This window comes from Papio anubis, chromosome 2 (genome assembly GCF_008728515.1).
Source record: "Papio anubis isolate 15944 chromosome 2, Panubis1.0, whole genome shotgun sequence".
Taxonomy (NCBI): domain Eukaryota; kingdom Metazoa; phylum Chordata; class Mammalia; order Primates; family Cercopithecidae; genus Papio; species Papio anubis.
In genome coordinates, this window is record NC_044977.1 from 187,286,760 (window position 1) to 187,310,188 (window position 23,429).

General features: G+C 40.7%; 1 protein-coding gene across 3 annotated transcripts in view; it reads left to right on the forward strand.

Annotated features, from left to right (window-relative positions):
* Positions 1–5,136: 5,136 nt before the first annotated feature.
* The window catches only part of CCDC50 (coiled-coil domain containing 50), a 101,002-nt gene continuing 82,709 nt past the window's right edge, over positions 5,137–23,429 (forward strand). The window contains exons 1-2 of one of the 3 annotated variants that reach the window (XM_031663883.1): positions 5,137–5,176; positions 5,320–5,334. In XM_031663883.1, the coding sequence (XP_031519743.1) occupies positions 5,149–5,176; positions 5,320–5,334 (43 nt within the window). In that variant the 5' untranslated portion in view covers positions 5,137–5,148. Of the gene's footprint in view, positions 5,335–6,594; positions 6,610–6,725; positions 6,868–23,429 lie in introns of those variants that run through there. The other 2 variants (XM_031663884.1, XM_021934983.2) reach the window with 2 other exon arrangements.

The window sequence follows — 23,429 nt, forward strand, 5'->3', positions numbered from 1 at the left end:
ATGAGGTTTCACCATGTTCACCAGGATAATCTCGATCTCCTGACCTCATGATCCGTCCACCTTGGCCTCCCAAAGTGCTGGCATTACAGGCGTGAGCCACCATGCCCGGCCTGATCTACTTTGAGTAAAGTTTTATATATGGTATGAGGCTGGGTTTCACCTTTATTTATTTATTATTTTCGCATGTGGATATCTAGTTGTCTCACCACATTTGCTTAGAAGATAATTACTTCCCCCATGAATGGTCTTGGTATCTTGTCATAGATGTATGATTTTATTTCTGAACTATAAATTTTATTCCATTGACCAATTTGTCCATTCTTATACAAGTAAAATATTGTTTATTAATGTAGCTTTGTAGTAAGCCTTGAAATTGGAAAGTGTGAAACTTCTAATGGTCTTTTGTGAAAAGCTGTTTTGATTTCTCTATATCCCTTGCATTTCCATATACATTGTAGGATCAGCTTGTCAATTTCTGCAAAAAAAAAAAAAGAGGTTGCGGGGGGAAGCTAGGATTTTGATAGAGGTTGCACTAAATTTGTGAATTAATTTGGAGAAGTATTCCATCTTAAAAATATTATGCCTGGATCTGTGAACACAGAATATCTTTATAATTAATTAGGTCTTAAATTTCTTTCAATGTTGTTTTGTAATTTTCAGTGAACGAGTCTTATGCTTCTTTGGTTCAATTTACTCCTAAATATTTTATCTTTTTTATGCTGTTTCAAGTGGAATTACTTTCTTAATTTTATTTTTGCATTGTTCTTTGCTAGGACATGAAAGTATAATTGATTTTTGCATAATGATCTTACATTTTGCAATCTTGCTGAATCATTTTATTAGCTCTAATATGTTTTATTTATTTGTTCATAGATTCCTTAGGATTTTGTACATAGAAGATCGTGTCAACAAATAGAGACAGTTTTACTCTTTCCTTTTCGATTTGGGTGTCTTTTATTTCTTTTTCCTACCTAATTGTCCTGACTAGAACCTCCAGTACAGTGTTTAATAAAAGTGGTGAAAGTGGACCTTTTTGTCTTTTTCTTGAGCTTAGAGGGTAAAGCTCTCAACTTTTACTGTTAAGGATGATGTTAGTTCTGGATTTTTTTGTAGCTGCCCTTTACCAGATTGAGGAAGTTCCCTGCAATTTCTAGTTTGTTGAGTGTTTTCATTATGAAACGGTATTACATTTTGTCAAATGCCTTTTCCTCTCTATTGAGATGATTATAGAATAAAATTCTCCCGGGAGGCAGAAGTTGTGGTGAGCAGAGATCGCACCACTGCACTGCAACCTGGGCAACAGGGAAAGACTTTGTCTCAAAAAAAAGAAAAAAAAAAACAGAATAAAATTCTCATCCTTTATTCTGTTAATATGGTGTATAACATTGATCAATTTTGTTTGTTAAATAAACCTTGTATTCCTGGGATAAATCTTATTTGGTGATGTTGTGTGTTACTTTTTATATGTTACTGGACTGTTTACTGGTATTTTATTAGGAATTTTTGCATCTATATTTATAAGAGATGCTCTGTAGTTTTATTTTGTATGTCATTGTCCAGTTTTGATATCAGTGTAATACTGGCCTTGTAGAACGAATTGAAAATGGTCTCTTCTCTTTTAAGTTTTTGAAGAGTTTGTAAAGGATTGGTGTTAATTCTTCTTTCAACATTTGGTAGAATTCAATAGTGAATTCATCTGTAGTTTTTCTGTGGGAAGTTATCTTGAAATACTGATTCAACCTTTTTACTTCTATAGATCAATTCTATTTCTTCTTAATTTGGTTTTGCTAATTTGTGTCCTTCTAGGAATTTATCCATTCCATGTAGATTTCTAATTGTTGGCATTCAAATATTCATAATATTCCTTTATAACTATTTTGTCTCTGTAAAGTTGGCAGTAATATCCCCAAACTTGAAATTTGACTATATTTTTTAAATCTCTAAATATTATGTCTCATCTTTATTAAGAAGAGCCATGAGATATACAGACAGTTCATCCAGAAGTGGTTTTGATCTAGTGTGTGAGCATGGCAGCAGGAATTTTCAAACACAAACATGCTGTAATGTGGAAGTTTGGTCTATTTTCAAGCAGTATCTTCAGTAGTGGTTGAGAACATGGGAAATGCCTAAGTAGAAGTGAGGGCCTGGCACAGTGGCTCATGCCTGTAACTCCAGCACTTTGGGAGTCTGAGGCGGGAGGATCTCCTGAGGTCAGGAGTTCAAGACCAGCCTGACCAACATGGAGAAACCCTGTCTCTATTAAAAATACAAAATTAGCCAGGCGTGGTGGTGCACACCTGTAATCCCAGCTACTTGGGAGGGTGAGGCAGGAGAATTGCTTGAACCTGGGAGGCAGAGGTTGCAGTGAGCTGAGACTGCACCATTGCACTCCAGTCTGGGCAACTAGAGCGAAACCCCGTCTCAAAAATAAATAAATAAAACAAGCGAGTAGGGGATTTTGGTCCAGCCTGAGGATTTCAAGTCAAGGACTAGACATACCGTTCTACACTTGTATCACATGTTGCAAAATAAAACATTATTTAGAATCATTACCTAAGGGAAAACCACTGAGCAAGGATTCATCTGAAATATAAAGACCCTGGTAATAGGAAGAAAGCAAAAACTGGATTCAAGCTCCAGGGTGTATTAGAAGATGCAAATTTAAATTAGCAGTGCCTTTGTAAGGAAAAAAAATTATCTAAGCCTAAGCTTGTGGTAAGCAGCAGGAAACCAGACTCTCAGAATTAAGACCAGAAAAAAACTGTCAAGAAAATGATTTGTGACTCCATTTAAAGGATGGACTCCTTGGCCAACAGGAGCTATGAGCTATGATAAATGTCCATGTTCTCACCTTCTTTCTTCAGCTTCCAGGGTTGATGGTAATTCTAAAAAAGTTCCATCCTATCAAGGATCAGGGTCTCTATATGTATTCTTCCAATCTTCTCAGGAGATTTTATATTATCAATTCCTTTTATAGCTTACATCTTTAATCTCTCTTTCTACACAATTTTCCCAACTATCATTAAAAAAAAAAAAAAAACTTGGCCATTACCCAAGTGTGTTGGCGGGCGCCTGTGGTCCCAGCTACTCAGGAGGCTGAGGCATGAGAGTTGCTTGAACCCGGGAGATGGAGCTTGCAGTGAGCTGAGATCACGCCACTGCTCTCCAGCCTGGGTGACAGAGTAAGACTCCATCTTAAAAAACAACAACAACAAACCTTTTGTCTCCCATCTTAAAAGCAAACAAAACACCAAATAAATTTTATTAGGACACTCATAATCTTCTACCTACTATGTCTAGTCTTTCCATCCCATTCAGACCAAGCTTCCTAAAATAATTTTCTGCCTCTAATACTTTCCACATATTTACTCTTCAACCCATTTGAATCTCACTTTCACCTTTCCCTTTACTGAAATACTAAAATAGCCTTTTCTAAAAATCTTATTGCTGCTAAATTAAAAAAGCACTTATCTGTCCTCATTTTCCAGGGTATCTTTGTAGTGTCTCCATTGCTGACAACAACCTGCTCTTTGCAGAACTCCCTATTTTTCTTGTTTTCTCCTACTTTGCTGGTTATTCTTCTTCAGTTTCTTTTACCATTTCCTCTTTCTCTGACCTTTAAAAGAAGAACTTTCTCAGGGTTTGATTCTAGATTTTCTTTTATTATCATGCTTCAATATATTCCTAGTAGATACATGTGTTTAATCATCTTCTACATGTCAGTGACTCCAAAAGTTAGACCTCTCTCCCCGCCTCTTGAGTACCACACCTGTGCATCCAAAGACACTTTCCCACCTGGCTTTCTGATAAGCTTCTCAACCATGTCACAAACTGAACTACTCATTTTTACCCTAATATATCATTTATTTTTCAGTATTCACTATCTTAGAAAATGGCATGACCATTTACCCAGTAATTCATTCAAGAAACTCTTTCTTCTCTGTTGCCTCTTCTTTTCCAATCAATCACAAAGTCGTCAATTAAGTCTCTTATATATTTCTCAAACTTTTCACTCCTTCTATTTTACCAGCTCCCTAGATTAAGAAAGTATCATCTTAAACACCTGCACCGCTGAAATATCCTCAATAAGAAGTCTTCTCATATTTATTGTTTCTCCCCTTCATTCTCCAAAAAGCTGTTAGAGTAATCTTTTGGAAATGCAATGATCAGTCTGTAATACTACCATTTAAAATCCTTCAACTGTTTTCCATTACCCATAGAATAAATATTGTGAGTCATAACATGATCTAGAAAGTCCTACATTACCTGCCTTCACCTGTCTCTCAATCTCATCTAGATCTGTCTTCCCCTTTTCATAATTCAACCACAAATACCCTTCTTTCAGTTCTTCAAAAATGTCAAGCAACTTTCTGCCACAAGGACTTTGCACCTGCAGGGAGGCATACTCCCTTTCCCCAACTTACACACACACATACACACATACTCCATTTTAAGCCTCAATTAAAGTTGTTGCTTCCTCAACAAAATCTCCCCTGATTTCTCCAGATTAAGCGGGTCATCCTGTCAGAGCCTTTCACTCCACTGTGTACATTTCCTGAACAGCTCACATCTCAACCGTAAATCAATTACTCTGTTTTTGTACAGTGTCTCTCTCCATTACACTATAAGCTCCAATATGCCACTGTGTATATTTACCTTGTTCATGATTGTGAACATATGGTTACTATCTCCAGTAACCACAATTCCTGGTCCATAATTGCTTGCCCAGAAATATCTAAAAACTAAACAAATGAATAAAGAAATAGAGTAAGAGAACACTTGTGGTTCTGTTTGTGCTTCCATGTCTCTCCTTATCAAACTATTTCAAACCCCACCTGCTGGAGGGAAGTCTCTTGACTATTTTACACACAAAAGAGGTCTTTCTTAAGAAAAGCGGGAGGATGAGTGTCTCCAAAATTAGGCAGGGCTGGGAATTTCAAATCCAGAATCTCATTGCCTAGAGGAAAAGATAGCAAGAGAAATCGACGGCTGGCATATTTAGCTGTTTTTCTCCTAAATGGAGGAAATAACTGGCGTTGAGCTAGAGAGGTAGAGAGGAATCAAACATGACTATGATTATTTGATAGTCAAATTAACTAAAAATAGATGAACACCTCAATGCATTCATAGAACAGGCAATAAACTGTAATGATGCTTACTGCGCTTGGGAAACAATGTCAGTATCTGTGAGAAAGAACTGAAAAAAAAAAAACTTTTCTTTAAATGAGAATAACTTCAAATGAAGAGCCTTCCTCTAACTTCTGTGCCTTTTCTCCTTATGTGTGCCTTTTGGATTTGGACTGTGGATTATCCTAAAAGTTTTGTCCCTGAGAGGTATGCGACTCACAGAGTAATATTAATACTTCTGTCCTTGGCCACTTTCCAAACTTTATTCTTATTAGGAACTAATTTCTTGAGTCTCATCTGCTCTTCTCTCACTTCAGCTTTTTCTTTTCTTTGACCCTGATAGCTGGTTTAGACCTTGCCTCCCTGTGCAGTGGAGAGAGGAGAATGCTTTCAAGAGACCATTTCTTTGTTCAAGCCTACCTGGAAAACCCATTATTTTAAAAATCTGAGATCCAAGGTCATATTTTCCAATAAATAATTCCTTGATCCTCTTTTTGGGCCAACATTAATTACCTCTTCTTTCATATTCTTGTAGCTTAATATAATGTGTTGTTTTACCTGTTGCAATATATTTGGTAGTAATTAAGTCAAAGTCTGGATCTCCCTCTAAATTCTGGGTGGCTTGAGGACAAGGATAGTAATTCCTCATTTTTCATTGCACTACATAACTTCTAGCCTGTGGTGGGGATTAAAGGAGAAAGTAGATAATAAAATATTTAGCACAGCACCTGGCACATAGTGTTAGTTAAAGTGGATAATTATTTTATCATTATCCTAATTTAATCTCTATTTACTAAGCAAATTAATTTTTTAAAAACCTTATTTATTGTGATAATGCACTTAAATCAATGTTTACATTGTCATTCAACAGGTTAAGTGTTCTTGGTTACCTACTTTAGAAAATAAATAACACTTTCTACTTCTATCATATAGCATTGAGAATTCCATGCACCGGACTTCTGTCTGTAACATGCAAGATATTTAGGCTAATTACATCTGAGATCCTTTCCCTTTGAACACTCTGTGGCAATATTCTGATGAACCCTTTCTTATCATCAACTGTTGTCTAGTTGTAGCATATATATTCATCTTTTTACTTTTTAGGGAAAAAAGGTAAGTCAAGATTCTTATACATTCAACACCCAAGGTAGTACCTAGCACGGTAATAGACCCACAATAGCCTTGTGAAAAACGTATACATCGAATTCCAAAAAAAGTCACTGCTTTAACTTGGAGACACAGTTTGGATTTTTGCCCCCACCCAAATTTTATGTCAAATTGTAATCCTCAATACCGGAAGTGGGTTCTGGTGGGAGGTGTTTGGATCATGGGGGTGGATTTCCCACTTGCTGTTCTCATGAGAGCGAGTGAGTTCTCATGAGATCTGGTTGTTTATAAATGTGTGGCACCTCACCACTCTCTTTTTCTCCTGTTCTGGCCATATAAGATGTGCCTGCTTTCCCTTTGCCTTCAGGAATAAGTGTAAGTTTCCTGAGACCTCCCCAGAGCCATTATGCTTTCTGTAAAGCCTGCAGAACTGTGAGTCAGTTAAACCTCGTTGCTTTATAAATTACTCAGTCTCAGGTATTTCTTTATAGCAGTGTGAGAATGGACTAATACAGAAAATCAGTACCAAAGAGTGGAACTGCGTAACAAGAAGAGGTTGGAAGAGTGTGGAGGACTCAGAAGAAGATGTGAAGATGAGGGAAAACTTGGCACTTCCTAGAGACTTGTTGAATGGTAATAACCAAAATCTTGATAATGATATCGATAGTGAAGTCCAGGATGGGGTGGGGTCTCAGATGGAAATAAGGAACTTATTTGGAACTGGAGCAAAGGTTACTTTTGTTATTTGTTAACAAAGAGGTTGGATGCGTTATGCCCCTGCTCTAGGGATCTGTAGAACTTTGAAATTGAGAGTGATGATTTAGGGTGGCAGAAATTTCTAAGCAGTAAATCATCCAAGATGTAGCCCAGTTACTTCTAACAACAACATATGCTCATATGCACAAGCAAAGAAATGATCTGAAGTTTGAACTTACTTTTGAATTTTTTTATTTTTTTTTTGAGGCGGAGTCTCACTCTGTCGCCCAGGCTCTGGAGTGCAGTGGCGCGATCTTGGCTCAGTGCAAGCTCCGCCTCCCAGGTTCACGCCATTCTCCTGCCTCAGCCTCCCAAGTAGCTGGGACTACAGGCGCCCGCCAACGCGCCTGGCTAATTTTTTTGTATTTTTAGTACAGATAGGGTTTCACCGTGTTAGCCAGGATGGTATTGATCTCCTGACTTCGTGATCCGCCCACCTCGGCCTCCCAAAGTGCTGGGATTACAGGCTTGAGCCACCGCGCCTAGCCGAACTTACTTTTTAAAGGGAAGCAGAGCATAAAATTTGGACAATTTGCAGCCCAGCCATATAGTAGAAAAGAATACTATATTTTCTGGGTAGAATTTCAAGGCAGCTACAGAAATTTGCATAAATAAAAGGTAGGCAAATGCTAACAGCCAAGAGAGTGAGAAAAAGGCCTCCTAGTCATTTTAGAGACCTTTAGGGGCAGTCCCTCCCATCATATGCCCAGAGGCCTAGGACAGAAGGATGGTTTTGTGGACCAGGGCAAGGGCTCCAATGCCCTGTGCAGTCTCAGGAAACTGCTCTTCACAGCTCAGTTGCTCTAGCTCCAGCCACATCTAAAACAGCCCAGGTAAAGCTCAGGCTGCTGCTTCAGGGGGTGCAAGCCATAAGCCTTGGCAGCTTCCACGTGGTGTTAAGCCTATGGGTGCACAGAGTGCAAGAGCTGGGGCTTGAGAGCCTCCACCTAGATTTTAGAGGATGTATGGAAAAGCCTGGATGTCCAGGCAAAAGCCTGCTGCAGTAGCAGAGCCCTCTTGGAGAATCTCTATCTACTAAGGCAATGCAGAGGGGAAATGTGGGGGTAGAGCCCCCACACAGAGTCCCCACTGGGGTATTGCCTAACGGAGCTGGGAGAAGGCGGCCACCATCCTCCAAACACCAGAATTGTAGATACACCAACAATTTGTGCCCTGCACCTGGAAGGGCCACAGTAAATCAACACCAGCCCTTGGGAGCAGCCTTGGGGGCTGAACCCTGCAAAGTCACAGAGGTAGAGCTGCCCAAGGCCTTGGGAATTCACCCCTTGCATCAGTGTGTCCTGGATGGGAGACATGGAGTCAAACGAGATTATTTTGGAGCTTTAAGATTTAATGACTGCCCTATTGGGTTTCGGACTTGCATGGTGCCTGTAGCCCCTTTCTTTTCTTTTTTTAAAAAATTTATTTTTTTATTTATTTTTATTCTATTTTTTATTTTTTGAGACGGAGTTTTCACTCTTTCGCCCAGGCTGGAGTGCAGTAGTGCAATCTCAGCACACTGCAAACTCTGCCTCCCGGTTTCAAGTGATTCTCCTGGCTCAGCCTCCCAGGTGGCTGGGATTACAGGCGCCCAGCACCATGCCTGGCTAATTTTTGTATTTTTAGTAGAGACAGGGTTTCACCATATTGGCCAGACTGGTCTTGAACTCCTGACCTCATGATCCGCCTACCTCAGCCTCCCAAAGTGCTGGGATTATAGGCGTGAGCCACCGTGCCTGTCCTATAGTCCTTTTCTTTTGGCCAATTTATCCCTTTTGGAATGGGAGTATTTACCTGAGGCCAATAAATCCATTGTATCTTGGAAATAACTAACTTGTTTTTAGTTTTACAGGCTCATAGGCAGAAGGCACTAGCTTTGTCTCAGACGAGACTTTGGACTAACTTTTGAGTGAATATTGGAATGAGTTAAGACTTGGGGGACTGTTGAGAAGGGATGGTTGTATTTTGCAATGTGAGAAGGATGTGACACTTGGGAGGAGTCAGAGGCAGAATGACATGGTTTGGATCTGTGCCGTCACCCAAATCTCATGTCAAATTGTAATGTCCAGTGTTGACGGTGGAGCCTGGTGGGAGGTGATTGGATCATGGAGGTAGAATTCCCCCTTTGAGGCTGTTCTCATGATGGCGTTCTCATGAGATCTGGTTGTTTAAAGTGTGCGGTAGCTGCCCCCTCTCTCTCTTGCTCCTGCTCTGGCCCCGTAAGATGTGCCTGCTTTCTGTTTGCCTTCAGGTGTAATTGTAAGATTTCCGAGGCCTCCCCAGAAGCTCTATGTTTTCTTTACAATCTGCAAAACCATACACTAATTAAACCTCTTTTTAAACTAAATTACTCATTCCCAGGTATTTCTTTATAACAGCTTGAGAAAAAACTAATATACTTGGTATGGTCACTCTTTGTCCTCTATAAATCTATTTTTGTGTGCATTCCATTTTATCACTTTTTCTTCTTTTATTTGTAAAAGTGACTTACTGCCCTAACCAAAATACGTCACCTTCCTTTTCCTGCCTAACCCAGCCTGTTCCTCTTTAGGTGGATTTCAGCTGTCTTTCTGGGTGGTGAAACAGACTCCAGAATCTGCATAAGCTTTAGTGAAACCGGAAAAGATTTGTCTCATTCTAGCTGGTGGCCTAAAGATTTGAATGGAAAACAATACAGTAGTTCAGCCATCCCTGGCTTTGTAAAATGCCACTTTGCTCAGTCTTCGTTGAGTCACAATGCTACTACCTTTTCTTCCACAAGTTTCACCGTGTTTCTCACCACAAGGGTGTTGAATGTTTCACTGTGAAGATTCTTCAGTGTTATCAAAACATTGAGTATAGATGAAGTTAGATACGGAACAATCTGAATTTGTTTTATTAACTAAATTTTTGGTAATATTAATACATCTATGGAACCCCTATTCAAAGAGCAGTGCTCCAGAAAGATGTCATTATCAAAATGAGATTTCTTCCTCTGACAGAATCTGTTAGATGGAGTCAATATTTATGGAGTTTTTATCCTGCTTGTGTCAGAGGCATTTGGAACAGAGTGACATCATTTGAATAGGGGCTGGGTAAAACTAGGCTGAGATCTGCTGGGCTGCATTCCCAGCGGGTTAGGCATTCTTAGTCACAGGATGAGATAGAAGGTCAGCACAAGAGGCAGGTCATGTAGACACTGACCTGACAAAACAAGATGCAACTGAAAAGCCGGTCAAAACCCACCAAATTCAAGACGGTGATGAAAGTCACCTCCGGCCATCCTCACTGCCCATTGTAAGCTAATTGTAATGTATTAGCATACTAAAAGACACTCCACCAGCACCATGACAGTTTACAAATGCCATGGCAACATCTGAAAGTTACCCTACATAGTCTCGAAGGAGGAGAAACTCTTGGTTCCTCGAATTTTCCACCCCTTTCCCAGGAAACTCATGAAAAATCCGCCCCTTGTTTAGCATATAATTAAGAAATAACCATAAGCATAGCCCACCAGCAGCCCTCAGGGCTGCTCAGCCTATGGAGTAGCCATCCTTTTATTCCTTTATTTTCTTAACAAACTTGCTTTCACTTTGCTCTGTTGGCTCACTCTTGAATTCCTTCCTGGGCAAAGCCACGGACCCATGTGGCCTCCCAGGCTGAAACTCAATTCTGGGTTTCAACCTGTGACACTTGTATAATTTATAACTCCTGCCTGGATATAATGGTTTAGCTGAGCTCTTCGTTAAGTCCATTCACTACTGTCACAAGATAAACTCATATTTATTGGCACTACTGGTTGCTTTGCTAAGATATGGAGGTTGAGAAGAAAGGATTCTTTGGAAGGTAGAGGTTGTAGAAACTGTTGGGACTAGAAAAATGATGCCACAGAGTATGGCACTTTTGTTATGCTGAGTGCTTTGAACTAAAGGAGAAACAAAGTCTCTCCAACCGTCTCTGTTCCTCTAGTCTCTTGCTCCTCTTTCCCTCCCAAAGCAGACATGAAGGAACTCTCTCTGAAGTTCCCTTAACTCACTAAGGAAAGTTCCTCTGAAAGGAATGCAATTGTCATGAGCCCCCTCCTTACAATATCATCAAACAGGGAAGATAGTAACAGGAAAGGAGAAAAACGATTGACGCCACCTGTTCTTCTGTGGACTGCTACCTGAGAAACTTTATCTGCACAAAAACAGCATTTGTTCCTCGTGTGTTTCTTCCCTTCAGCACCGCATAACTTGTGGCCACCCGACTCCGGAAGTCCCAATCCCCTATTTCTTTTTGTAGCTCAAGATACCATATAAACTTCAACCACCCAACTCTTCTGGAAGTCTCATACTTTGTGGGACCGACGTGCATAGTCATATGATAAATTTGTGGTATCTTTTCTCCTGTTAATATATCTACTGTCAATTTATTTCACAGACTCAAATTGTCAAACTTTCAGAGGCTGGAAGGAAAGTTCCCCTCATCCCTATAAAACTATCAATTTTGTTGTCTTCTGAGGTTCAGCTCCAATCATAGCTTTAATATGAGATATCACTAGCAGACATCCCATATGTCCCTTGAACAAACATTTGCTCTGAAAAGGAAGAATTCAAGATAAAAATGTGAGCAGTAGTATCTGGAAACACATTTCCTTCAAAAAAATAAAAAATAAAACTCACTGTTAATTCACAAATGCCTATTTATCCCCACCATGTGACTATCAGTGAACTAAATGTTACAAGGTTTAAAATCATTCCAGAAGTCGTGTTCCTTATTGGAAAGAGCCTATCACTAGGACTCAGCATGCCTAAATGTAATCTGTGGTGCACTACTCACTAATATGACATTGGATGAGTTCTGATGTTTTTGTCTTGTTTCTCTCCCGATGTTTTTCCTAGTATTTCAGATTGACAGTACAATGAACAGTTCTCTGCAGAGTACCATATATGGTTTTGACCAATGCTCATGCCATTTAAGATTAGAGTCTGGCCACACAGATGTGGTCAGACATAGAACAGGATGAGGCACACTTAGTTAGGTCCAGCTTGGTCCCAGACTCTTCACTGGGAAAGGATATATTGCAGATGAAAGATTTGGCTGGTGGATTTTTTATTTTTTATTTTTTTCTCTGAGATGGAGTCTTGCTCTGTTGTGTCAGCTGGAGTGCAGTGGCACAATCTCGGCTCACTGCAACCTTCACCTCCTGGCCTCCAGAGAGTCTCCTGCCGTAGCTGGGATTACAGGCCTGTGCCACCATACCCTGCTAAATTTTGTACTTTTAGTAGAGGTGGGGTTTCACCATGTTGCCCAGGCTGGTCAAGAACTTCTGACCTCAAGTGATCCACCCACCTCAGCCTTGCAAAGTGTTGGGATTACAGGCATGAGCCACCGCACCCAGCCTGGCTGGTGGCTTTTAAAGGAAACCCGAAGCAAACTTCATCTAGTGAAAGATCAGAATTTGAGAAATAAATATGCTGCTTTCCTTGATCTTCACTGGGGCAACTCTGAAATGTTATTCACTATCATCCCAGTTCCCTAGTGAGATTATGTTCCAGTTGCCCACATTGGTAGCTAGCTAGTTAACATATTCTATTGGCATTTTTCCTTTCCCAGGTACATTTCTCCTACTCACCATTCTCTCCCAGTATTTCCTCCCAAATAAACTACTTCTACTTGAATCCTTCTGCTTCTGCAGAAAGCAAATTTATACAATGTGAATATAATGCTCTCATATCTTCTTTAACCTCAAATTCTATTGTACACAAACTCACCAAACACCAGCTATTTTTATATTGATTTTCATTTTTTCTTTTTAAACTTTTAAATTCAGTGGTACATGTGCAGGATGTGCAGGTTTGTTACATAGGTAAAACTGTATCATGGGGGTTTGTTATACAGATTATTTCATCACCTAGGTATTAAGCTTAGTATCCATTAGTTATTTTTCCTGATCCTTTCCCTCCTTCCACCCTCAACCCTCCAATAGGCCCCAATGTGTGTTGTTCCCCTCTATGTGTCCATGTGTTCTCATTATTTAGCTCCCTCTTAGGAACATGCCATATTTGGTTTTCCTGCGTCAGCTTTAGTTTGCTAACGATAATGATCTCCAGCTCCATCCATGTCCCTGCAAAGGACATGATCTTGTTCTTTTTCATGGCTGCAGAGTATAACATGGTAAATATGTACTACATTTTCTTTATCCAGTCTATTATTGATGGGCATTTAGGCTGATTCCATGTCTTTGCTACTGTGAATAGCGACAATAAACATATGCATGCATGTGTCTATACAATAGAATGATTTATATTTCTTTGGGTATATATCTAGTAATGGGATTGCTGGGTCAAATGGTATTTCTGTCTTTAGGTCTTTGAGGAATCGCTACACTGTCTTCCACAATGGTTGAACTAATTTACACTCCCACCAACAGTGTATAAGTGTTCCTTTTTCTCCAGAACATCACCAGCATCTGTTATTTTTTGACTTTTTAGTAATAGCCATTCTGACTGGTATGAGATGGTATCTCATTGTGGGTTTGATTTTGATTTCTCTAATGATTAGTGATATTGAGCTTCTTTTCATATAATCGTTGGCCACATCTATGTCTTCTTTGAGAAGTGTCTATTCAGGTCCTTTGCTCATTTTTTAAGGAAGTTGTTTGTTTTCTTGTAAATTTGTTTAAATTCCTTATAGATGCTGGATATTAGACCTTTGTCAAATGTATAGTTTGCAAACAGTTTTCTCCCATTATGTAGTCTGTTTATTCACTCTGTTGATAGTTTCTTTTGCTGTGCTGTGCAGAAGCTCCTTAGTATAATTACATCCCATTTGTCAATTTTTCTTTTGTTGCGGATGCTTTTGGTGTCTTCATCATCAAACCTTTGTCCATGCCTATGTCCTGAATGGTATTGCCTAGGTTGTCTTCCAGGGTTTTTATAGTTTTGAGTTTTACATTTAAGTCTTTAATCTATCTTGAGTTAATTTTTGCATATGCTGTAAGGAAGGGCCCAGTTTTAATTTTCTGCATATGGTTAACCAGTTATCCCAGCACCATTTATTAAATAAGGACTTTTTGCCCTGTTACTTTTTTGGGGGGGTCAGGTTCGTCAAAGATCAGATTGTTGTAGGTGTGCAGTCTAATTTCTAGGTTCTGTATTTTGTTCCACTGGTCTATGTGTCTGTTCTTGTACCAGTGCCATGCTGTTTTGATTACTGTTGCCCTGTGGTACAGTTTGAAGTCGCTGAGTGTGATGTCTCCAGCTTTGTTCTTTTTGCTTAGGATTGCAGTGGCTGTTCGGGCTCTTTTCTGGGTTCCATGTGAATTTTAAAATAGTTTTCTCTAGTTCTGTGAAGAAAGTCAATGGTAGTCTAATGGAAATAGTATTGAATTTATACATTGGTTTTTCTTTTCCCTCACTTACTATTTAAGATAAAGGAAGACTACATTGCTTCAAAGACATAAAAAGCACAAGTTAACTTCAGAGACATATTTAACTGGCTCACTGATTTCATCATTTATATTTAAGTATAATGAGGATTGAACCCTCACATTTTATAATTTTCAAATAATCCATCATCTATTTTGTAGTTTATATTTATCATTTTAATCCCTCCTTCCCAAAATTTAAGTCAAGCATACAATAGCAACCAGATTTCATTTTAGTTTCAGAAATTGCCTAATACAGCATTGATAATTGTTCAGAGACATTGATAATGATTCAGAAGACCGGCCTTGGAGTTCTTAAGCTGCTCTAACACTATGTAGTTTACTGTGTTAAGGAGAGGAATGGTAACTAGGGGAAATTTTGGTTTTTTTTGTTTGTTTGTTTGAGATGGAGTCTCTGTCACCCAGGCTGGAGTGCAATGGTAAGATCTTAACTCACTACAAACTCCACCTCCCGGGCTCAAGCGATTCTCCTGCCTCAGCCTCCTGAATAGCTGGGGTTTCAGGCGCACACCACCATGCCCAGCTAATTTTTGTATTTTAGTAGAGACGGGGTTTCACCATGTTGGCCAGGTGAACTCCTGACCTCAAGTGATCTGCCTGCCTCAGTCTCCCAAAGTGCTGTAATTACAGGCATGAGCCACTGCGCCCAGCCAGGAGGGGAAATTTTGATGTTTGGGCTTGCTACAGATTTTCTCATTAACTAATCCCCTCCAAAACCGTGGTTCACCTCTGGCAGCACACAAGAGATGGGTTACTTACAGGAATGAGAGTACAGCCTATGTAATTAAACAAAAGAAAGGTTTTAGGAAATACGTGAAGAGAATGAAACAGCAATATTCACTCCCCAGTTTATTAGTTAATGAATGCCTAGACAGGCTCTGAGTTACTTTACGTATGCAGAGCTCTGTTCCTAGCAGTCTGTGTGAATACAGAGTCATACATTCTTGGAAACTGAGGGTACTTTGAATCCTTAGCTTGACATTAAAGATTCTCCATGACCCAGCCTCAATCCATCTATACTTCTCCTCACCAGTTGAATTTCCCTAGGCCCTTCCTATTCTAGTACCTAGCATCTTAACTTGAGACCTTTAGAAAGAAAAAAAAAAAACTGAGGCAAAATTATATGCTATTGCTTTACTGAAAGGCACAAAGAAGCATAAGAGGAAAACGAAAAGTGGAGCATGGACAAAGGAAAAGCAAACACAACATGATGTATTTCTGTGCTGGCTGTAGTCTCACGTATAAACAGTCGATTGCTGAGTCCTGCAGGATAAATTTGGACTGGCCATAAGAGATCAGTGCACCTAAGAACAGTTCATGATGGGTAGGATGTTCAAAGGATTCTCTCTTGCTTCCATCTCATCTTTTGTGACTGACTGGTCTACCTCATGGAGTGTTAACTTTCCTGCACTTTCAGGCTGTATTATTCTCCTCCCTGTTCTAGGCACCCAGCAGGGAATCTGAAATCTCCCCAAGTTTGTTCTACCAGTACACCATTGCAGTGGCCTCTCTTCTTTGTCAGTCAGCACCTTAGGTAGGGGCTTTCTCTTCTCTTCTCTTCTCTTCTCTTCTCTTCTCTTCTCTTCTCTTCTCTTCTCTTCTCTTCTCTTCTCTTCTTCTTCTCCCCTCCCCTTCCCTCCCCTTTTCTTTCTTTTCCTTTTTTTGAGTCAAGAGTCTCACTCTGCTGCCCAGGCTGGAGTGCAGTGGCGCACAATCTCCACTCACCACAACCTCCGCCTCCTGGGTTCAAGTGATTCTCCTGCCTCAGCCTCCTGACTAGCTGGGACTTTAGACGCACGCCACCATGTCCGGCCAATTTTTGTATTTTTAGTAGAGATGGGGTTTCACCATCTTGGCCAGGCTGGTCTAAAACTCCTGACCTCGTGATCCGCCCACCTCAGCCTCCCAAAGTGCTGGGATTACAGGCGTGAGCCACCACGATGTAGGCACTTTTCTTTTGTGTTAGTGGAAAAAGTAGAAATAGTTGGCCCTTTATCACAATGCGTATGGCGAGAGCTGTCGCTATAACCTCAGTGGCTTGGAATCCAGGCAAGTGTTAGGGCTAGGAATAAAGGTAGAGTTGAGCCACATGAATATGTCCTAAGTGGCAGGGCAGCTTTCACAGGACTTTGGATCTACTACAGAACCTTCTCTTGTACAGGGCCATATTCAAAACAAGCAGTCTTTAAGTCATTCAGTTAGTCAAAGTAGTATTACCAGTTGCTGTAAGTATTACCTCAACAATTCAAAGGGGTTCACATGCACTATATCTTTTTTTGTTCTTTAGGGGTTTTAAGATGAAGCATCATATTTATTATTTTAAGGCAAAGTTTCTCAATCTTGTAATTATTGAGATTTGAGGTTGGATAATTCTTTATTGCCAGGGGGTTGTCTTGTGCATTGTCTGATGTTTTGTTGTTCCCCTGGCCTTTATCCATTTGATGCCATGCCTCTTCTGTGATTTCTGACAGCCAAAAACGTCTCCAGACGTTTCCAAATTTCTCTTTAGGACAAAATCATCCTTGGCTGAGACCCACTGCTTTAGATGGAATGACTAAATATGCCCAAGGCCATTATCCCTGAATCTTTATGGGGTTTATTTCCACTTTCTACTCTATGTGTGTCTTACTAGGATATTGAGGATACTTGCTACTTCTTAGTTATGAGACAAATCAGAATGATCTTATCTGTAGAGTGAACCAGTATGATATTCAACAGAATGTAAAAACGATCAACATGGTCAAGATAGTTGAGGACTATATTACAAAAGAGGCTAGGACCATTAACATAGTCATGTAAAAGCAAACTATATTTGACCCTCTATCCTAAAGGGATCACTATTTTAATAATAGCATACCAAATGCCAGTAGGTGGGTTAATGTGCTTCAGTAACAATAATACATTTGCTAATGAAAGTCAATTCTGAATGGGTATCCAACGTTTCTGCATCTCTTGTGAGCGCAGGAACTGGCTTCCTTGTTGTTGTTTTTTTTTTTTTAACGGAGTCTTGCTCTCCCCCAGGCGGGAGTGCAGTGGTGCCATCTCAGCTCACTGCAAGTTCTGCCTCCCCGGTATTCACGCCATTCTCCTGCCTCAGCCTCCCAAGTAGCTGGGACTACAGGCTCCCGCCACCACGCCTGGCTAATTTTTTGTATTTTTTTTTTTTTTTTTTTTTTTAGTAGAGATGGGGTTTGACCGTGTTAGCCAGGATGGTGTGGATCTGCTGACCTTGTGATCCGCCCACGTTGGCCTCCCAAAGTGCTGGGATTACAGGCGTGAGCCACTGCGCCCTGCCTCTTTGTTTTAGACTGTGTTTTCAATTTAATATTTTCAAGTTTATGTTTGTATTACAAATAGTCTTGGAAGACTGATATGGTTTGGATCTATCTTCCTACCAAATCTCATGTCTAAATGTAATCCCCAGTGTTGGAGGTGGGGTCTGGTGGGAGGTTATTGGATCATGGGGGCAGAGTTCTCATGAATGGATTGGCAACATCCCCTCTATGCTGTTTTGGTAATAGTGCGTGAGTCAGTTATTGTGAGATCTGGTAATATAAAAGCACGTAGCACCTCCCCTCGCTCTCTCTTCCTCCTGCTCCAGCTGTATGAAATGCCTCGCTTCCCTTTGTCTTCCGCCATGATTGTAAATTCCCTGAGGACTCTCCGGAAGCTGATGCCACCATGCTTCCTGTTCAACCTGCAGAACCGTGAGCCAATGAAACCTCTTTTCTTCATAAAATCATCCAGTCTCAAATATTTTTCTTTTCTCCTTCCTTCCTTCCTTCCTTTTTTTCTTTCCTTCCTTCCTTCCTTCTTTCTTTTTTCCTTCCTTCCTTCCTTCCTTCCTTCCTTCCTTTCCTTCTTTCTTTTCTTTCTTCTTTCTTTCTTTCTTTCTTTCTTTCTTTCTTTCTTTCTTTCTTTCTGTGTGTGGCAAGGTCTCACTCTGTCACCCAGGCTGGAGTACAGTGGCATGATCTCCACTCACTGCAACCTCTGCCTCCCAGGTTCAAGCGATTTTCCTGCCTCAGACACCCCAGTAGCTGGGACTAGAGGTGCACACCACCATACCTGGCTAATTTTTTTTTGTATTTTGGTAGAGATGGTGTTTCACCGTGTTGACCAGACTGGTCTTGAACTCCTGACCTCATGTGATCCCCCCGCCTCGGCCTCCCAAAGTGCTGGGATTACAGGTGTAAGCCACTGCACCCAGCCAGGTTTTTTTTTTTTTTTTTTTTTTTTTTTGGAGCGATGTGAGAATGACCTAATACAAAGTTAGAGATAACATCCCCTTTCAAAACAAATAGTAGGTTTCTTTAGAGGCCAGAATAAGAAAGATAAATCCCATCAAGGCAAAGGTCAAGCACACTTAATGCCCATTATAAAAGATTAATGATCCCTAAGTTTGAGATCCCTATCCTATAACAAATCCTATTTAGTGTGCAAAAATCATTTGACCCTTATACCAACTTCGGGCCGTGTGAATTGACGTTTGGGAAAATGGTGCCATTGTTGATTCTCTGGCCATTGCTATTTCTGTGAGTAATGAATTGTAATTTGTCTCTAACCCAAGAATCTCATGTTTCATCCATGAAACTGTGGCAAGCTAAGTAACTTGCTTGCAAGTGGAATAAAATCTCAGATCCTTCATAGTTCTTGGCATCTGATGTAGTAGCAATGATCAGAGTGATAATTTGGTTAAAGTTATAGTAGCTTCCTGCTATCTACTATGATCCAACTCTCTTTTACAGAGATCGAACAGATGAATTGATCAGAAAAGTGCTGCTAACTTCCCTGCATCTCTTAAATATTTGACAGGGGATCACATCTCTTCGATTCCTTTGAAATATATTATTTATTATTTGTTATCTTTAGGGTCGAGATGTAAATTTCAGAAGCTGCAGTTGGCACTTTAAGTTGGCTTTTATTACAAAGGTCAAAGAAGCAATGTAAAGGTTCTGCCAGTGTCTAAGTATGTCCATCCTGATTATACATATCTTGGCTATAGAAATAACTATAAGGTAGTCTATAGACACAGTGAACCCAATGAGCAACAGACTGGGATCAAAACTCCATTTAACACCTGTCCTCTGTAAATGCCCTTCCTCATCAGGTGTCTAAGATGACATTTCAGGCTCCCTGATAGCACTCAGTCCAGTCCTCACACCTAACAGTCTTTTAAAATCACCTAGGATAAGTTGCCTTGTCAAAGGGTTACAGGTTTCTGTGGGAAAATTTGGAGGAAATTTATTTGATGTACTTGCATGTATCTAGTTCCCCTTTCAATCCATAGGACCTAGGTCTGTGAACAGACTTAGATATGAAAACTGAAAGGGCTGTGATTTTCCGAAGTGGCATTCAGAGCAGATTGATATCTCTCTTTCTCTCTGTCTCCACCTATCTGTCATCCCGAGGAAATCCATGATCTATTGGGCATCACCATAGTTCTCTGATAGCCAAGGTTCTCTGATTGCCACTCCTGTATTTCTGCGCATTAACTTTGCACTTGTACTTCCCGTGGTACTATTCCAATGGCCCATACCATTCCAGAGGCCCATTTTCTTCATACTTATTAGATAGCCTAGTTCTATAGCAGCATCTTCCACTGATGAAGGCAGCTACCACTGAGCTTCTCAATGATTTCAGCGCCTTCTTCCCCTGTGCATTCATTAGTACCTTAGTGAGATAGTATCCTTGGGCGTTAGGTGATATTTCTCAGCTGTGGCATAATAAATTCATTCAAACATTTCCACTTCCCTGAGTCCTCTGACATTCTGCAGTAATGTGGCATGAAAATTTTGACATTTAGCCAGGCACGGTGGCTCACACCTGTAATCCCAGCACTTTGGAAGGCCAAGGCAGGTGGATCACCTGAGGTCAGGAGTTTGAGACCAGCCTGTCCACCATGATGAAACCCATCTCTACTAAAAATACAAAAAAAAAAAAAATTAGCCAGGTGCAGTGGCATGCACCTGTAATCCCAGCTACTTGGGAGGCTTAGGCAACAGAATCACTTGAACTTGGGAGGCGGAGGTTGCAGCTAGCCGAGGTTGCGCCACTGCACTCCAATGTGGGTAACAGAGCAAGATTCTGTCTCAAAAAAAAAAAAAAATGGCATCTCCACTTCATTTACTCTAAGCCATCACCAATGCCAGGCTTCAAGAAATCATCACGGCAAATTCTTGGGCTGTGCTTCCCTACTCAGGTTGTTATCAAAACTTGATTCAGAGTCTCAGCCCTGGAGGCAATGAGGAATGAGAGTCAAGGATCCTGAGGATACCAAAAGTCATATTGCAAGTCATCTGCTTTGAGTGAGGTTATTACATGGTCTTTATGTTGGGCTGCTTTCTTCTGGCAAGTGGACAGGACTGATTCTGCTGGCTGTGAGAGCTCAAGGAATTTAGAAGTTCAAACTCCCCAAAAATCTTTATTTCTGGCCTCAGGGACTCATCAGGTTACTTACTTCTTTTTTGCAGTTCTTGTAACTTTGTAATTATAAACGCCCCTGTACAAATCAATTGCAACAGCCACTTGACTTTCTAATGCCCTTCCTTCTACCCACACCTCATTCTACTTAACCACAGGTGAAGTTTTTAATAATTGTGATTCATTATAGGCCAGTAATTTTGCCACTTCACTTGACAACAGAGATGAAGTGAGTCCTTGTGACTTCCAGAAAGTGGCAGATCTAACCCCAAAACGTCATCTTGAGGATTGGCTTTTGAGGCCCCCTCCTCTCCTTATATCAGTTGTATTTGCCTGGGGCTATAAGAAAAGAGAATAGGTGGCAAAACCTACAAAGTGCTAACGCTTTATTGGGAGTTGTGAGAGCAGCAGGAGTAAAGAGAAAAGGATAATGAGGCACAAAAATGAATATAGGGTGATGTTTTCTTTGCAGCCCACATTTTTATGGGAAGTTCAAGGTCATGGGGTAAGTGTACATTTAACATTAATAACTGTCAAACGGTTTTGTTTTGTTTTGTTTTGTTTTTTGAGATGGAGTATCACTCTGTCACCCAGGCTAGAGTGTAGTGGCATGATCTCGGCCTCCCTGGTTCAAGCAATTCTCCTGCCTCAACCTCCCGAGTAGCTGGGATTATAGGCGCCTGCCACCATGCCTGGCTAGTTTTTGTATTTTTAGTAGAGATGAGGTTTCACCATATTGGTCAGGCTGGTCTCAAACTCCTGACTACAAGTGATCCACCTGCCTCAGCCTCCCAAAGTGCTGGGATTACAGATGTGAGCCACAGTGCCCAGCCTAAACAGTTTTTTAAAATGGTTGTGACTTTAACTTACAGTAATGTGTGAACTCTGGTTCCTTCCCTTTAAAGTTCAACTCCATTTTGAGACTAGCAAAGCACATTCCTTGCTGGTCAGGACCCACATTCATGGGATGTTATAGTAAAGGAAACAGCCCAATGATACCTGCAAGGAAACATTCCTACAATAACAAAGTCCAGGTGTCCCAATATCCATAACGATATATGTTTGTGAGATAATAACAGTTATGCTTTGATGTACTCACACACCAGACTGTCAAAGCCAGGTCTCTTTAAGTCAATAGAGTAATAAATTTGTCATACTGTCTGCTCACCTGCACATAGACACAGATTAGCTTAGTTTTTACATAGACAAGACCCCTATATATGAGAAACGTAAAACTAAGACAGTACATTCCTCCACTTGCTTTTTTTTTTTTTTTTTTTTTCTGTCGCCCAGGCTGGAGTGCAGTGGCGTGATCTCGGCTCACTGCAACCTCCGCCTCCCGGGTTCAAGTGATTCTCCTGCCCCAGCCTCCTGAGTAGCTGCCATTACTGACACCCACCACCATGCCCAGCTAATTTTTGTATTTTTAGTAGAGACAGGGTTTCACCATGTTGGCCAGGCTGGTCTCAGACTCCTGACTTTAGGTGATCCACCCACCTCGACCTCCCAAAATGCTGGGATTACAGGCATGAGCCACCACACCAGGTGCCTCCACCTGCTTTCTGAGGACACCCTTCTCTGTAATGGAGTAGCTTTTAATAAACTTGCTTTTTCCACTGCACTTTGTGACTCATCTTGAATTCCCTCCTGCACCAGTTTCAAAAACTCTCTCTGGGGTCTGGTTCAAGACCCCTATTTCCAGTGACAATTCATTCCCTACTCTGTAGATGCTACTTTCTGTTAAGCCTCATGGAGTTTCATGTTACATATATGCAGTACAGGCTTTGACCAAGGACTTGGGAGCCCCTGTGTGCAGCTCTGTCCTCTTTGGTAGCCTACTCCAAAAGGTCCAATTGGGTCAGCAGTCCTGCATTCTGTTCTTTGCCTTCCCAGAGAGACCCTGCTTGGACTCTACTTGCTTCGTAAACGTTGAGAAATAGGCCCCAAGTACAAAGTTGGCAAGAGTGTGGGAGGCTAAATTGCATGTGTTACTCTTCTCTCGTGGGTCATTGTGATATTGTGAAACATATATTTGGTCTTTGACCTTGTTTCCTGGCATACAACTAAAATCTTTAGATTGTTTTGTATGCTAATGATTGAGTAATGGCAAGCGGCCCCTGTGTCGCTTTAGGAGTGTGAGCGCAAGTTCAAGGGTGGGACTGGTAATCAGAAAAAAACAAGTCATGGTTACAGGGTTGATATTTTCAGGGCCACCCCACAACCTCCAGAGATGGGGAAGGGACTGAAGGTTAAGCTGATCACCAGTGGCCAATGATTTAATCAATTATGTCTACATAATGAAGTTTCCATCAAAACCCAAAGGAGTGGCTTCAGAGAGCTTCTGCATAGCTGGACACATGGAGGTTTCTGGAGGATGGGGCTCCCAGGGAGGGCGTGGAAATTTTGTTCCCCTGCTCACCTGCATTGCCCTATGCATCTCTTTATCTATATCCTTTTGTAATATCCTTTATAATAGACTAGTAAGTGTAAGTGAGTGTCTGCCTGAGTTCTGCATGCTACCCTAGAAATGTTGTTTCTTTTACATTGAGTTCACTCTTTCGTCCAGGCTGGTGTGCAATGGTGCAATCTTGGCTCACTGCAACCT